This window comes from Anguilla rostrata, chromosome 6, assembly GCF_018555375.3.
Source record: "Anguilla rostrata isolate EN2019 chromosome 6, ASM1855537v3, whole genome shotgun sequence".
Classification (NCBI taxonomy): Eukaryota; Metazoa; Chordata; class Actinopteri; order Anguilliformes; family Anguillidae; genus Anguilla; species Anguilla rostrata.
In genome coordinates, this window is record NC_057938.1 from 566,723 (window position 1) to 584,147 (window position 17,425).

General features: G+C 44.5%; 1 protein-coding gene across 1 annotated transcript in view; it reads left to right on the forward strand.

Annotated features, from left to right (window-relative positions):
• The window catches only part of LOC135257912 (adhesion G protein-coupled receptor L2-like), a 103,819-nt gene that overhangs the window by 23,899 nt on the left and 62,495 nt on the right, over nt 1–17,425 (forward strand). Inside the window, exons 2-5 of the mRNA XM_064341128.1 lie at nt 12,214–12,269; nt 12,357–12,366; nt 12,451–12,466; nt 12,597–12,606. Of these exons, the coding sequence (XP_064197198.1) occupies nt 12,214–12,269; nt 12,357–12,366; nt 12,451–12,466; nt 12,597–12,606 (92 nt within the window). The remainder of the gene's footprint in view (nt 1–12,213; nt 12,270–12,356; nt 12,367–12,450; nt 12,467–12,596; nt 12,607–17,425) is intronic.

Consider the following 17,425-nt stretch of genomic DNA (forward strand, 5'->3'; position numbering starts at 1 on the left):
CCTGATTTCATGATTTGTGTATGAGTACATGTGTCTGTGAGTGTTTATTAAAGTGCAGATATGTGTGTCTCTGTGTACGAGTGCATGCCGTAAGAGTTGTATATAAGTGTAATAGGAAAACTGAGCTTTAAATAGCCGTTTTCTTGTTCTGATGGTATACAGCTTTGGGCAGTTTAACCTAGCACAATGTGTCATCCAAAGTGCATTGTTAAAATGTTACTTTCTGGTATCACCAAGTAATAAAAAACGAATTGCTAGCTTGTCAAATATCTAAATCTACACTTCAGGCGGGAAAATCTGCTGCCACAAAAACTGCGTCTCGGTGCGGTGAGCCTCAGTAATGCTGAGCTCTGGGACTGATGCTGGCAGGTTTGTGGGGAGTGTTGGGGTGCAAACGGACCGCGACGCGGGTCCCCCCCGCACTCTGGGACTGGCGCTGGCGGGTTTGTGGGGAGTGTTGGGGTGCAAACGGACCTTGGCGCGGGTCCCCCCCGCACTCTGGGACTGGCGTTTCGCTTCGCGGGCCGTTTGAATGCGTTCCGCGGGCCGCTGAGACCTGCGGGGCGGAGCTGGGTGAAGAGGCCACGCCCCATCGGCAGAGCAGCCACCGACAAGAACCGGCTCGGGAAACAGAGAGATGAGAATTTCTCATTAAGGAAAAAAAAAACAGTAAAACCGAAATGATATGTCTGTTATTTTGGACCGGAGCCGAGCGGCGATCCGGCAGCTGATTGGCCACACAGAGGAACGCGTTCCTCCGTCACCACGAGAGGATTCGGGCAAAGATGGAATGCTTTAAAGAGAAAGGAGAGGGGGAAAAAGGCAGAGCAAATGTTTTTTTTTAAAAATGACTTTATTCTGCCGAGCTTCCAACTGTTATAGACCAAAATATCCAAACGGTTGGACCAGGAAATGTAAAACAAATATAGCTTTCCGTTCATTGTCAGGCCTTTGTGAAGTGTTGCCAAACCAGACAAATGTGTAGTTCATTTGAGAAGCCTATTATCATTTTTACTGTTTTTTCCCTCAATGAGAAATATTCTTTTATTGGTGTTTGTCGGGTTTTCCCCTGTTGTGCAGACCGTGTGAAATGTGGACCGCGGCTGAAGAATGTGGTTGGTGGTCAGCGAAGTGGGCGTGGCCTGTCTCTGCGTGACATCACACAGGAAACCCATCTCCTTTTAATCAGAGAGCTGCAATTTCAGAACAACATTCCCCCAAAAATCTGCCTCTCATTTAGCTTCGTTTGATCCTCGACTTTTAATCACTGTCAGCGAGTCTGTTCTGCAGGGTGTGTTTGCAGCGGTTCTGTTCTCTGGGTGTGTTTGCAGCGGTTCTGTTCTCTGGGTTTCGTACGGTGTAATAAGCGGGAGGCGGACAACATCGTTTAAAAGACTTTTGCTCTTTCGGTAATGTCATAATCTGAACCAGGATTGCATTATTATAATTCCTATTATGTCTGCAATTCAACGTGACTGATGCTTAAATTCAGGAATTGGATTTCAAAAGTTGGATATAATCCTTCTGTCTGTCGCAATAAGCGGTGGGGAGGAGGACAGAGAGCGGCAGGATCCCTGCTAATTCAATGAGCCTCCAAGGGCAGACTTAACCCTTCAGAGGCCAGGGAGACGTGAAGCGCAGCGTGAGCACCAGGGCCTACGTTCAGCCGGAGCTCACCACCTGTGCTTACCTGTCCACTGCAGCCTACCTAGGTGTTCCTGTCCAATAATTTATATTTACACCTGTCATTTACAGCCTCATAAAAGAACAAATGAAAAGTTTCTTTAGATAAAATGTGGCATGACAAAGTGAACTTTTGTTGAAATGAAAGGACCACTAATTTAACAAGGGTCTGAATAGTTTCTATATGGGTGACATACAAGCTGTCATCCATCTGTATAGCACAGTAAATGTCCTGATCTGGTACATATGCCCCTGTCATAATCCTTCCAAACTTTCAGCATCATCCAAGTACTACCAGCTCAATCACCTCTGCATTTCCCTCTGAAGTGTAGCCATTTCAATCTCTTCACTTACCAGGAAAAGGGTAAGTGCTCACTCGTGTGTGTGTGTGTGTGTGTGTGTGTGAGAGAGAGAGAGAGAGTATATATATATGTATGTATGTATGTATGTATGTAAAACACATGCCCCCCTCCCCCATATCGACAGTTTCAGTGTTGCTTAATCACAGCTGACCAATAAAATTCAGCCAGCCAGAGTAACCTATCAGACCCGGCCAATCAGAATCAGTTAACTAGAGCAGCCTATCAGACCCAGCCAATCAGAATCAGCAAACCAGAGCAGTGCTGCCTAATCAGCACCAGGCAATTACAGTCAAGTAATCAGGGCAGTCTACCAGAGCCATTCAGTCAAAGCTGGCCAATCAGATTTGGGTAATCAGAGTCATCTGACGAGAGCCAATCAAGAATTCCATCTCATCAGCATTGTCCCTCTCATCAGTGCTGACTAATCAGAGTAAGCCGGTCAGAGCCAATCAGAGCAGCCCAATGAGAGCTGGCAATCAGCTCTGTCCAATCAAAGCCAGCAAATCAGTGCCAGCCAATCAGAGCTGTGCGGTGCACTTTCATCTTTTTGTGTTCATTGAAAAGAAATGTCAAAACGCCAATTGTTTGATTGGTTTCCAGTGTTATTAAGAAAGACGCTACTGGATTTCATCACGTTCTGACATGAGAACGGCTCATTAAACAGTAATTTAACGGGTTGTCTGGTGTCTGAGATAAGGAATCGTATTTTTATGAGATTTATAATGGATTGTACAGTCTTCAGTTCCACAGTGTGCACTGGGGTAGGTTTGGCAGCTGCTTTGATAAAGGAAGTTTGCATGGAGGACCGTTCGAGCGTTTCCGTAAGGGTTTTAAATCATCGCATGCCTTTCATGGCTATACTTTGTCTTTCCCATGCTGATTATTATAATTACGATACAATGTAATTATAATTATATTTAAAGCCTTTATATATCTTCTTTCTAAAAAATGTGGTCATACAATAGTTACAATTTCAAATAGTTTTATTATTATTTTTACCACTACTACTACTATAATAGCAAAAAATAGTTTTACTATGTTATAATAATAATAATAATTATTATTATTATTATTATTATTATCTAAGAACAATGCCAAAGATAAAAACAATCATTTACTACAGAATGAATCAGAAAAACACCACTGTTTTAAATATTCATCCGTGTTATTCATAGATTTAAAAAATTCGGAATCAGCCCAGACCCTCACCAAAGCAACAGATAAAGATACCACGTCCTGAGCAAACCCGTTTTCTGCTTTTTCAACTTTCATGTAGCGCCAGTTTTGCCTCCCCGGCTATAAAGTTGAGCAGTTGCCAATGATCTCTAATACCCAGCTCCAAAGATGAAACCATTTGTCATTGAATCTATTAAAAACTTCTACTTTCGCAGATGAAATTGTTACAAAATGTTTTCCAATTCTTTCCAGTTTCTCAATTTACTCCTTTTGCTTTACAAGAACAATAACATCATCTGCATAAGCTGCATATTGACTGTTCATTTTATTTAATTTCAGGGTGTTCCTTTCATACACACGTGTGTTTGTGGGGACCTCTGTTCCAGCTCCACTGTATGAGTGTGGATTGAGTGTGTGTGTGTGTGTGTGTGTCTGATTTGCGTGTTTGTGTGTGTGTGTATTTCTACTGCATGCCACTAAACTATTCCTGCTAAATTTAGCCGGAGGCTTGTCACTTACTCTTGACTGACACGGAATTCCTTTAAATAGCAAAACAGCTTTTTCCTGTTTTCCTCCCAGTTTAACAGTAACAGCTTTCAACGCTGAGAATTTAGGAGCCATTATGTTCAGAGATAAACATGCATCCAGTAATTCTATTTAACAAACACCTGGCTTTTGTAAAAACCTTTTTTATCATGGTTTATTAATTAAATATTAATTGTTGTTTTTTATAAAAATGAGAGCAAATCATTTTGGAGACAGTCCACCGTGAGCCACATGGCTGACATGATACGGAGCTGGTTAGAAAGCTGCACACTTTCTCTCTCACCACTGGCACATTGATAGAGAATAGCATGGCCAGCTTGGTGTAAGCAGGTTAGCATAGCTTGGCGCTGGTTTGTAGTATGTCTGCAATGTTTTTTAAGATGTGTAAAAATTAATTATAAAATTTATTCTAAATATTTATTAAACATTCCGGGATTAGCATTTGATGATCTTTAAATTTCAGGTATGTGCTTTCATCTTTAAATGAATTCGGAAAAGATTTGGAGGCACAAACCACAGACAGAGACAGACAGGATTTTCTTTTTTTACCCACAGATAAATACAAAGTGCACAGACAGACAGACAGGCAGGCAGGCAGACAGACAGACAGACAGGCAGACAGGCAGGCAGACAGACAGGCAGACAGGCAGGCAGACAGGCAGGCAGGCAGGCAGGCAGGCAGGCAGACAAACAGACAGAGCAGGCTGTGAGGATACCGTAGACCTGTTCCTCCCCTGCACATGCCTTGACACAGCCTGGAGTTCCAAATATATCACCCTGCCCCTCTAAACTGCACTATACTGAACTATGCCATTTGGACTTCTCCTACTCCAGTTAGCTTATTACCTCCACTGTAATCTGCTCAACCCATTTTATTTGCAGTAATTGAGCTCTTATTGCGTTTCGGCTACACCCGTTCTGCCGCTGCTTCACCCCAGGCTGTCCAGCGAAGAACGGGTCCCCCCCCCCCCCCACACCCGTCTCTGGGACAGTTTTCTGTAAAAAGCACAAATAAAATTGATTTGATTTGATTTGATCTGGGTCAGGTGAGTGGCTCTGCTCTATGGTAGCTCTGCTGCAGTTTTATGGTTTAAAGGTCTAATCGCAGGTCTGGATGGGCTGTATGGGTTTGTGGTATTCCCCGGCAACTTTTCTTTCACGAATTCATTTCCTGTTCTGAGTCAGGAGATGACACACCCCCCTCCCCCCATTACCCCAACTGCCCCCGCTCTGTTCTATATCTATCTATCTATATTAATTTGCACATATGAAAAACAGTGAAAACCTGACCATTTTATCATACCGTTTTCATCTTACACACATCCAGCTACACATACCTTTATATATTGATGTTAATACATTCAAAATTTCATGACAAAAATGAATTCTAATATTTATTTAAAATTCCATTATACATTTTTGTAATCTGAGCAGATTCATACACGATTGTTCAAAAGCTATAAAAAATGAAGACCCAGTCTAATGTATTTTCAAATATTTTTACATAGATGTTTGAATTTGGTCATTTAATGCAGGATTATTGTAAATAAAAACTCAACAAATGGAGAGGGGACTGTGCTGGAGAGGAGGAAAAGGGTGATGTGGTTACTATAATTTCTAAAATGCATCAGTCAATATGAAGGATAGGAGAACATAATCCATCACAGGGTTCTTGTTCTGTGGTAGTCAATCCATGACAAGGTTCTTGTTCTGTGGTAGTCAATCCATCACGGGGTTCTTGTTCTGTGGTAGTCAGTAATGAATTCTATGACTTGATTGCATTTGTGCACCTATACTTTCTCCTTCACAGGAATGCTGTGACAGGATGGTGATGAGGTCTTATAACACATTTATCATGGCTTGGAGGACTGCAGCAATGACACAAGACTGGTATTACAGCAGATGTCTTTATTTTTTCTGTGAATAATCTTCAACAGCAGAAAAAACAACAACGACTAATAATAATAATAATAACAATAAGAAGAAGAAATGCATTTCTAAATATATTATCGTTTTCATTACTACTACTAGCACTACAACGTTTTATTAATGAAGACACATTTATTTAGCTGATTTCGCTGGATAGACGACGTGTGAAACACTAAACATGAATTCTCTTGATTTTTAAATGTTTTCTCAATTCGCGTGGATTTTCATTTTCTTGTGTAACGGGGCTGTTTTAGAAACCGAACCCCCCGCCCCCCGCATTTATTAACACTTTCACTGCTCCGGGTCTTTAGACAACTCTTTTTTTCCATTGGCAGACTAAAAATGTGAAAGTTTTGGATAATTCACAATAATCCAAAATATTACACGTGACAATCGTGGCGTTGTTTTATGGAAGTAATTTTCACATAAAAGTTTTTTTTATTTTCTGTTGCCGAAGCAGGATTCCTGCCGTTTAGTCTCCAGATCTATTGACGCCGCCGTTAAAGGTAAATAAGCTACGTAATAATAATAATAATAATAATAATAATAATAATAATAATAATAATAATAATAAATACGTGATGTAGCCGTGGTTTAAATTGTTAGCATCTTCAAGTTAAATTAGTAGCAGGCATTTTTTAATTATGCCTGTTGACTCGTGACGTTGGCTATGCTGTCGTTAAATCTTAAGCGCCGTAGTTAGTCTTGAGCACCGCAGTCATGTAAAATTGGATACCTTTGTGTACTTCCCTGTTTCTGCGTTTCACGCACGTGAGCACAGCGCACAGAGCTCGCGTTTAACAAGCGCCGCTGAGCTGTAACCGCCGCGCTTCAGGAGCCGCTATTAACTCGCGCTTATAGTGTCAAATAAACACCAGCACGCTCGTCGTTTGCATGTCAATCGCCATTGAACATGTTTAACGTCGTTAGGGAAAATGGCTTTTTCTCCGGTATGGATTTGCGTGTAAAAGAATAAATTGCACGAATGAATAAAACATAAGCGGTTCCGCCTTCGCAGGTGGTTTTGAATAAATCATAGGTATGTGTATTTTCAGTAGTAGCCTACTTATACATAAACATTTCTCCAAATAGGAGTTACGGCAATCTGATTGCGTTCATTACATCTGTTTACATCTGGGGGGGGGGGGGGGGGGTTATCGACGACTATGTAAAATATGCTTATGAAAACTCCGGTGTTCCTCGGTCATCCTCCTGGTCACCTGGAGCGTTCCCTCTTCAGTAGCCCGAATGTTCTTTATTGAAGACATGTGCTCCCGGGCCTACTGACCACATCGGAACAATAATAATAATAATAATAATAATAATAATAATAATAATAATAATAATAATAAAGGACAAGTAAAAAACGGTTTTCAAAGAAAAATGAATCATCTGGCTATTACAGGAGACTAACTCGATTTTTGTCCTCTCTTCTACTCCCCTTTTAACCTGACAATCTCATAATTGTGGATTTCATCGGTGGCCCCAAACGTTCTCCCATGCACGCGCCTTCTTTCACAGGCTGGATCGGGAAAGACAGATGTAAACCGTGCGAAAATAGCCTTTAAAAAGTCATTATTCTATCATGTAGGCTAGTGTTTTAATGGCGTTTCAGAAAACATGAAAATAAACAACGAGAAATGTTCAGCCCTGAAATTGGAAAACGGAATAAGGGTGTGACTGCCTGCGATTTATGTCGCCTTGCAGCTCCAGGTTCAGTCACTCCGGATTCTGAAGAGGAACGAGCGCGCGTGCCCGGAATGTGTGATGATAAATATGACCGTTTCTGCTGGCAGTGAGTGATGATGAATGATGTATGTGCGATGGGGTAACCTACGCCACGGATCCTCCGCGGCGGCTCGCTCTTTCCTCTCGCTGTTTTTATTAAGTGCAGCTGGAGAGAAAGGGGTTCTCGATTCCCCCTCTTTTCTTGGAACTCAGTCATTGGACGGTCTATCTGGGCTGAGGGACAGAGCGACTGGATTCTAAAACCCGGAACGGCTCAGGTTCAGCAGGACGGGATTGGCTCTTTTATGAAAGCAAGAACAAAAACAACAACCAAAGAAACAAAGAAAAACTTTTTACATAATCTTGTTTTAGACGACAGGAGCTACGAGGAAGCGGGGATAACGAATTGCCGTACACGATGACATGTTTATGTTACAACTCGTTTAGTTGAGTGTGGAAGGGCAAATCCAGCGTGCCGCCAGGTGTGATCCGCACCGGGTTTTACAGGCAGCCCCATTCAGAGCCAGCGCTCGCGGACGGCAGGTTGTAGTCCCCCCACTGCGCTGGCGCTGCTGAACTGGAGCCGGTGCCTCCGCTCCGAGCCGCGTGCACGACGCTGTGAATGAGAATCTCCTCCGCGGGCGAAAGTGAAAAGTCACGCAGGAGGCCGCGCTGCCGTTTCCAGGCGAGTCCAGAGTCGGGATCTGCGTTGGAAACGTGTTTTAATTCCGTAACCGGTTCCCTCTGCTTCCTTCGGCTACTTCTGGTAGAGGAGAGTGAAGAGAAGGAGCAAACGACGAATAACAACAGAGACCCTTTATCCCTTCCGGCCGAGTGGCGCCCTGCCATGGGGCAAGTTGGTCGGTCTGCGGGAATGCGCGGCGTCAGAGAAGGCGCCGCTACCTGAGGGGCTCGGTTCGACCCGGGAAACGGAGCATGTCTCCCAGCCGCAGCGCCTGCCTTTGTGCTGTTGACTGCCGTGGATCCGAGTGGCGAAGGTGGTCTTGCCGCAGTTCTGTCCGTTTTCCGCTTCTCTTCGCTGCCTGACTGAACCCCAAGATAAACAACGAAAAAAATTCACCGCGCAGGTTTAGAAAACGGTAGGTTTCCTCTACTGAAGACACGTCCTCGCTTTTAGCGTCTGTGCCGTAACCTATTGCCATTGATATTCGGTGTTTTGTCAGTTTATTTTTATTTCAGCGAGGTGTTTTCAAAAATGTTTTCAGTCTTTTACGGCGCTTAACGGCAAGTTTATCAACACGGCAAACATGGTCACCACTCAGAATTGTTTTAGATTTTTTTTCGTTTTATTTTATCAACAGCTACTTTGGTGTAACTCTAATTGAGTACTAGGCTATAGTCCATTAATCTATTCTCATAATGTGTAGCAAACTGTTTTGAGTTTGGCGTGAAAGAACTCGCCTGTTGGATACTCATCTTACAAAGCCTACCAAGAAATGATGTACATAATTTTAACAAGCGTTTTATCTGTAATTGTAGTTTAAAAAGAGAAGAATCTGTTCGGAGTAATTAAAAACGATACAGTGGCAGCCGCCGCGGCTAATTGGAGGGAGAAGGTTAATGAAGGCGCAGCTTGATTTGGTCGCGGCTGTTGCTGCATCTTTTTTACGGGTTTCCCAGTGAATGGAAACAATTAGAATGATTTGGGAGATCTTTCGTACCGACCAGCAACGGAGCCGGGCCAGTGACTGGCAATTTATGCCTTTAAGAAGTAGTCGAGCTGGTTCTGGGAAATAATCTTCGGCTCTTTAAACATAACAATGTGCGGGAAGGTTGTGTGTGTGTGTGTGTGTGTGTGTTGAGGAGCAACAGCGGTCTGGGTTACTGTAATGCCCGGGTGTTCGCGCGTGTCTGGATGTCTCGCCTAAGCAAAGAACTCGGCTGTCAGTAGACGGCCAAGGAAAAAAAAAAAATTCGGCTCTAGGTAATGTATTCGTCATGAAATAATAATAAATGCAGTCTGTATATTGTCGAAATTCAAAAAGGAAACAAAAATGTGTGTGTGTGTGGGGGGGGCTTTCACATTTTTTTATTCTTCAGAGAAAAGGGGAAAAAGCAACAGCTAGTTCAGCGGGAGTCTCCTGTGACCCGCTGTGCAGCAGCAGAAGCAAAATTAGATCATTTAACGGCACATGTATTATTAAAACATACCTACGCCTTCCTACCAACCACATGTTAAACCGTGAGAACAGGCCTCGCGCGCCCGTGTCACCGCTGGCTCGCGATGGGGCCGCGCGGGACTGAGATGGATGCATCAGCGCCGCGGGTCCTGCTGCCGCGGTCACAGACTCGGGCCTGATCGGGTTTGAGCCCGTGTGACCTCGGGGCTCTGTACGCGCGTTCCTCTTCAGCATGGCGATTCGGCAATACTGTCCCATGACTGGACAAAAGCATTGTATTGTCTGTTGGCGAAATATTATTGAGACATTTTGGCCAGAGAACTAGATCTTCTCTATGCTGTTCAACAGTACAGCATGCTAGTAACCTAAATCAAAATGTGTTTTTCGACAGAAATCCCTTTATAGAAGCATTTTTTCTGCATCTTCTCAGTTCATCCATTTAATATCCCATTTAATTTCCACTAGAAAATATTTTATGTTATTAAAGCCCAACTAGTGGAAATGAAATGGGTATTTTGTATGTATAATCATAGCTGTAGATTTCAGATGTGAACCTATGTTACACGTTGAAAAGAAAAAAGAAAATCTCGCTCTGTTTTTTTTTTTCCTCTGAAGAAAGGTTATATTGACCGTATTGTCCGTGAAAAGTTTACCTTGGAGGAAGGGCCGCTTTAAACAATATTAGGTAACGTACTGGTGGTTTCATTTTGTGCGTGCCTGTGAGTGTGTGTGTGCGTACGTGTGTGTGTTTGTGTGTATGTGTGTGTGCGTGAGTGTGTGTGCGCATGTATGTGTGCATGCGTGTGTGTGCATGTGAGCTTGTGTGTGTGTGAATGTGTGTGAGCGTGTAAGTGTGTTTGCGCACACGTGTTTGTGTGTATGTGTGTGTGCGTGAGTGTGTGTGAATGTGTGTGTGTGTGAGCGTGAGTGTAAGTGTGTTTGCGCACACGTGTTTGTGTGTGTTTGTGTGTATGTGTGTGTGTGCGTTAGTGTGTGTGTGTGTGAGCGTGTGAGTGTGTTTGTGCACACGTGTTTGTGTGTGTGTGCGTTAGTGTGTGTGAGGGAGAGAGAGGGAATCTGAAGTGGTCTCCTAATGTGTGCGCAGTCAGCGCTGTGTGGAATTCAGCTGAACAAATGTTGGGCTGTTTAGTTCCTGGGCGTCAGTGTGATTCACCCCTTTTGTTCCACACTCTGAAAAAGAGGCGCTATTTCACAAACTGTGTAAATTAATGCGAGTGTGAATTCCTACTGTCTGTGGGCAGGATTAGCATATCAAAGTGGTCCAGCTCAATGGCAGAACTGAGCGCATTTCCCATGTGCGGGGTCTGTGGAAGTGGAGAGTGGGGGCGGTGAAGCTCTCCTAGCTGTCTCTGTGGGACGGGATTGCAGTATCAGGGTTCTCTGTGCGACGGCAGTCGTCGTCGGTTCCTGCGACCAGTCGTGTGGTCAGGGTTCTGTGCGGACGGCAGTGTGCAGTCAGGGTTTGTGCGGACGGGCAGTCTGTGCAGTCAGGGTTCCTGTGGAAGGCATATTGGTTGGTTCTCTGTGCGGACGGGCAGTCTGTGCAGTTCAGGGTTTCTCTGTGCGGACGGGCAGTCTGTGCGGTTCAGGGTTTCTCTGTGCGGACGGGCAGTCTGTGTGGTTCAGGGTTTCTCTGTGCGGACGGGCAGTCTGTGCAGTTCAGGGTTTCTCTGTGCGGACGGGCAGTCTGTGCAGTTCAGGGTTTCTCTGTGCGGACAGGCAGTATGTGTGGTTCAGGGTTTCTAGGTGGAAACAGACCCACTCCACAGCCCTGACTGCCCACACCCACAGGTGAAAATTACACAGCCACTTCATTAATGACTGCTGTCACTGTCCCTGAATTGATTGAAGTCTTAATTAGTAGCCTACTCATTTCTTGAGAAGCATATGCAAAATAAGTTGGGTTGTGGATTTGTGCTTGTTTCCAATTCATACAGACTGAATATAATTTATTTTTGATGTTTGGCCCTGAATGTGACGGCGTGTTTGTGTAATATCAGAGGCTGCTGAATGGCTGTTTTCACTTCCTGTTCCTGTTGTATGGCTGTTGAAGAGAAAAATCAATGGCTGCAGTAATGGAGTGTAATTCTTGGTTAGCAGGAGTGCAGTTTATCCTATTGTGTGTGTGTGTGTGTTCGTGTTCGTGTATGTGTGTGTGTTTATCCTGCTGTGTGTGTGTGTGTAGCTCACTGAGGCACTTTCCATTATTATATACACACACACACACACACACACACACTCACACGCACACATACAAAAATACAATTATTTAATAATCCCTGTAAGCATGGAAAGCACCTAATTAAGAAAAATGAACAGCTTTTTAAAATTCTGGGATTGCAGCTGTGGTTGGAAGGAAAACCAGGGTACGCAGTGCCCCCCAGAGCGGAGGTCTGGATCCACTGGACTCCTGGATTTCCAGCATCTCCTACATCTGTGCTGAATTATTATTTGTAAAAATGATCTGCACAAAAAATGTTTTTTTTTTTCGTAACCAAGACTTTGTGTGGTCAGGTTGTATGATCGGGTGTGATTGGGTGTGATCAGTTGTGATTGGGTGTGGCTTTGTGTGATCTGGTGTGATCAGGTGTGATCAGGTGTGGCTTTGTGTGATCTGGTGTGATCAGGTGTGGCTTTGTGTGACGTGGATCAGGTGTGGCTTTGTGTGATCAGGTGTGATCAGGTGTGATCAGGTGTGTTGGTGTGATCAGGTGTTTGTGATCAGGTGTGATCGTGATCAGTGTGGCTTTGTGTGATCTGGTGTGATCAGGTGTGGTTTGGTGTGATCAGGTGTGATCAGGTGTGCTTTGTGTGATCAGGTGTGATCGTGTGATGGTGTGGCTTTGTGTGATTGGTGTGATCAGGTGTGATCGTGATCAGGTGTGGCTTTGTGTGATCTGGTGTGATCAGGTGTGGCTTTGTGTGATCTGGTGTGATCAGGTGTGGCTTTGTGTGATCAGGTGTGATCAGGTGTGATCTGGTGTGATCAGGTGTTGGTGTGGTGTGTCAGGTGTGATCAGGTGTGATCGAGTGTGGCTTTGTGTGATCTGGTGTGATCAGGTGTGGCTTTGTGTGATCTGGTGTGATCAGGTGTGGCTTTGTGTGATCAGGTGTGATCAGGTGTGATCTGGTGTGATCAGGTGTGGCTTTGTGTGATCAGGTGTGATCAGGTGTGATCGAGTGTGGCTTTGTGTGATCAGGTGTGATCGAGTGTGGCTTTGTGTGATCAGGTGTGATCGAGTGTGGCTTTGTGTGATCAGGTGTGATCGAGTGTGGCTTTGTGTGATCAGGTGTGATCGAGTGTGGCTTGTGTGATCAGGTGGATCGAGTGTGGCTTTGTGTGATCAGGTGTGATCGAGTGTGGCTTTGTGTGATCAGGTGTGATCGAGTGTGGCTTTGTGTGATCAGGTGTGATCGAGTGTGGCTTTGTGTGATCAGGTGTGGCTTTGTGTGATCAGGTGTGATCAGGTGTGATCGAGTGTGGCTTTGTGTGATCAGGTGTGATCAGGTGTGATCAGGTGTGATCGAGTGTGGCTTTGTGTGATCTGGTGTGATCAGGTGTGATTTTGTGTGATCGGGTGTGATCAGGTGTGATCAGGTGTGGCTTTGTGTGATCAGGTGTGATCAGGTGTGATCGGGTGTGGCTTTGTGTGATTTGGTGTGATCAGGTGTGATCGAGTGTGGCTTTGTGTGATCTGGTGTGATCAGGTGTGGCTTTGTGTGATCTGGTGTGATCAGGTGTGGCTTTGTGTGATCAGGTGTGATCAGGTGTGATCTGGTGTGATCAGGTGTGGCTTTGTGTGATCAGGTGTGATCAGGTGTGATCGAGTGTGGCTTTGTGTGATCAGGTGTGATCGAGTGTGGCTTTGTGTGATCAGGTGTGATCGAGTGTGGCTTTGTGTGATCAGGTGTGATCGAGTGTGGCTTTGTGTGATCAGGTGTGATCGAGTGTGGCTTTGTGTGATCAGGTGTGATTTGGTGTGGCTTTGTGTGATTTGGTGTGATCGAGTGTGGCTTTGTGTGATTTGGTGTGATCGGGTGTGATCAGGTGTGATTTGGTGTGGCTTTGTGTGATTTGGTGTGATCGAGTGTGGCTTTGTGTGATTTGGTGTGGTTTTCAGCCTGGGGCCTGCAGGCTAGTCTGAGTGTGTCCTACAGAAAGATCTCCACGGAGACCTGCAGCAAAACTCACATAAAATTAGCAAATAATTCCTGCGAATGTGGGTCTGATGGCTAAATTCCATTGCTGTTGGGTGAAGGCTTGGTGCTGTGCGGTCTAGGCCTTTGTCCCGTCCCTCTAGGTATTCTGTTCCCAGCACAAAAGGTCTCTTAGAAAGGCCTTTTCTGAGTGAAATAACGCTCTGCTTTTGTGACACGCACTGATGATTACGTTGCTTGTACCAATTAGCCCATTTGAGTCTTAAACTGAAAATCTCCTTCTTGGAAGAGTTTGGCCTCTCTCCAAAAGTCAATAAATAAGAAGAAGCTGTTATTTGGGCTGTGTTAGCGTTAGCTTTGGGCGGCTCGTCTTTCTGTGAGTCTGCCGTTTATTCAGAGCACAATGTCTCCCAGCAGGTCACTCTTGTTAATGTTCATGTTTTATGAAACATGACATTTCTCCTTCACGCAAGGGGAGCGTGGCCTGTATCAGTGTTGTCTGTCTGATCAGATGGCCTTTACTCCAGACAAAATGTCCACTGTGAATGGGAATCTGCAGACATTTCTCTAATTGAAAATCAATCACACAGATGCCCAATGGCCCTTGTAGGCAGAAGCAAGTCCTTTTACTTGCAAAAGGAGTAAAATGTTTTCACAGATCTTGTCAGTCATTTGTTGAAACAGAATGCTCATCCCGTTAAAGAATTCGGTCTCCCACAAGGCATTGCAGCAGGGCAGTGGTTAGTCAGGTGGCAGAAAGTCATTTTTACCTGAGAAATGTCTGTGAATTTCAGCCTGACCACGTTCCTGAGTGCAGTTATAGTAGTGGATGCAGTTCTGCTACACACTGACATTACAGTATTATACATGATTACAGGAGTGGAAAATAAGTCTGTCAGTAGTTCTGGGAATTGGCTGGCTTGCCTGCATGTTGAAGCTCATTCATAGTCATAAGATTGACATTTAGAGGTTCAGTATTGGTTTGTACAAAGGGACCCCACCCCTGGTCCTGCAGAACCACTTATTATACGTCGCTTTGGATAAAAGCATCTGCCAAATAATTGTAATCTCACAATATGATGTAATCTCACGGTAAAGTGTAGTAATCTCACAGTATGGTGTAATCTCAGTGTGTTGTAGTAATCTCACAGTAAAGTGTAGTAATCTCACAGTATGTTGTAGTAATCTCACAGTATAATGTAGTAAGATCACAGTAAGGTGTAATCTCACAGTATGGTATAGTAATCTCACAGTATGATGTAGTAATCTCACAGTATGGTGTAGTAATCTCACAGTATGGTGTAATCCCACAGTGTGTTGTAGTAATCTCACAGTATGGTGTAATCTCACAGTGTGTTGCAGTAATCTCACAGTATGGTGTAGTAATCTCAGAGTAAACTGTAATGTCACAGTATGGTGTAGTAATCTCAGAGTAAGATGTAATCTCACAGTATGGTGTAGTAATCTCACAGTAAGGTGTAATCATCTCACAGTATGGTGTAGTAATCTCACAGTAAGGTGTAATCTCACAGTATGGTGTAGTAATCTCACAGTAAGGTATAATCTCACAGTACGGTGTAGTAATCTCACAGTAAGGTGTAATCATCTCACAGTATGGTGTAGTAATCTCACAGTATGGTATAGTAATCTCACAGTATGGTGTAGTAATCTCACAGTAAGGTGTAATCATCTCACAGTATGGTGTAGTATGTACCCTTGTATTTTGTGAGACTCTAAACTAGACCCCTGTGTGGCAGACAGAATCAGCTGTCAGTCCCCATGGAGTGGGAGAGGTCAGACGAGTCCAGTGTCGGCTCAGGGTGGAAGGGTGTGTCTGGCTTTGTGGTTAAGCCTAATTGTGGCAGAACAGGAGGTAACTGAACCCGTGGCTCAGAAGAGTTAGCGCTGATTACCACGGAAACGGCGGCATGCGCCCCTCAAACGGGCTGCTCCGGTTTTCTCTGGTTTCACTGGCGTTCTTCTCCCTGATATCAGAGAGGGGGTGGGGGGGTGGGGGAGCGAAGCGTGGGTACGGGGGGGGCCAACCGGGGGGAGGGGATGGGAGAGGGAACGACTCATTCTTCATCTGTCTGTTAATTCATTAATATTATTATTATTATTATTATTATTATTATTGATAATTCTGTTTTGTTGTTCTTGAATATATGTCCAATTAAACTGTTGTTTCCATTTTGTTTTTAGCATTCATCAGTATGAATGTTTAAATTGATATCCACAGGCTCTGGAAAATACGCAAATGTATTTCCGTACTGCGTAGAATGTTGAGCTGTGGCTAGAAAGTGACATATCTGGAGAATTGGCTTTTCTATATGGACCCTGTTGTATAAACCTCTGTTAGCGCTAACAGTAGGCGCTAATGCAGTGCATGTAATGCAGTGCACACTAACGCAGTGCACACTAACGCAGTGCACACTAACGCAGTGTATGCTTACGCAGTGCACACTAACGCAGTGTATGCTTACGCAGTGCACACTAACGCAGTGTATGCTTACGCAGTGCACGCTTACGCAGTGCACACTAACGCAGTGTATGCTTACGCAGTGCACACTAACGCAGTGTATGCTTACGCAGTGCACACTAACGCAGTGTATGCTTACGCAGTGCACACTAACGCAGTGTATGCTTACGCAGTGCACACTAACGCAGTGTATGCTTACGCAGTGTACGCTTACGCAGTGCATGCTTACGCAGTGCACACTAACGCAGTGTATGCTTACGCAGTGCACACTAACGCAGTGTATGCTTATGCAGTGCACACTAACGCAGTGTATGCTTACGCAGTGCACACTAACGCAGTGTATGCTTATGCAGTGCACACTAACGCAGTGTATGCTTACGCAGTGCACACTAACGCAGTGTATGCTTACGCAGTGCACACTAACGCAGTGTATGCTTACGCAGTGTATGCTTACGCAGTGCACACTAACGCAGTGTATGCTTATGCAGTGCACACTAACGCAGTGTATGCTTACGCAGTGCACACTAACGCAGTGCATGTTATCATGCAATACCGTGTGCATGCTTAGCGTGTAAGACACTAACGCAGGATTGCTTTCGATGCACACTAACCAGTGTAGCTTAACGCAGTGCACACTAACGCAGTGTATGCTTAACGCAGTGCACACTAACGCAGTGTATGCTTACGCAGTGTACCTACGCAGTGCATGCTTACGCAGTGCACACTAACGCAGGTGTATGCTTACGCAGTGCACACTAACACAGTGCATGCTTATGCAGTGCACACTAACGCAGTGTATGTAATGCAGTGCACACTAACGCAGTGTATGTAATGCAGTGCACACTAACGCAGTGTATGCTTAGCAGTGCACACTAACGCAGTGTATGCTTACGCAGTGCACACTAACTGCAGTGTATGCTTACGCAGTGTATGCTTACGCAGTGCACACTAACGCAGTGTATGCTTAGCAGTGCACACTAACGCAGTGTATGCTTACGCAGTGCACACTAACGCAGTGTATGCTTATGCAGTGCACACTAACGCAGTGTATGCTTACGCAGTGCACACTAACGCAGTGTATGCTTACGCAGTGCACACTAACGCAGTGCATGCTTACGCAGTGCACACTAACGCAGTGGATGCTTACGCAGTGCACACTAACGCAGTGTATGCTTATGCAGTGCACACTAACGCAGTGTATG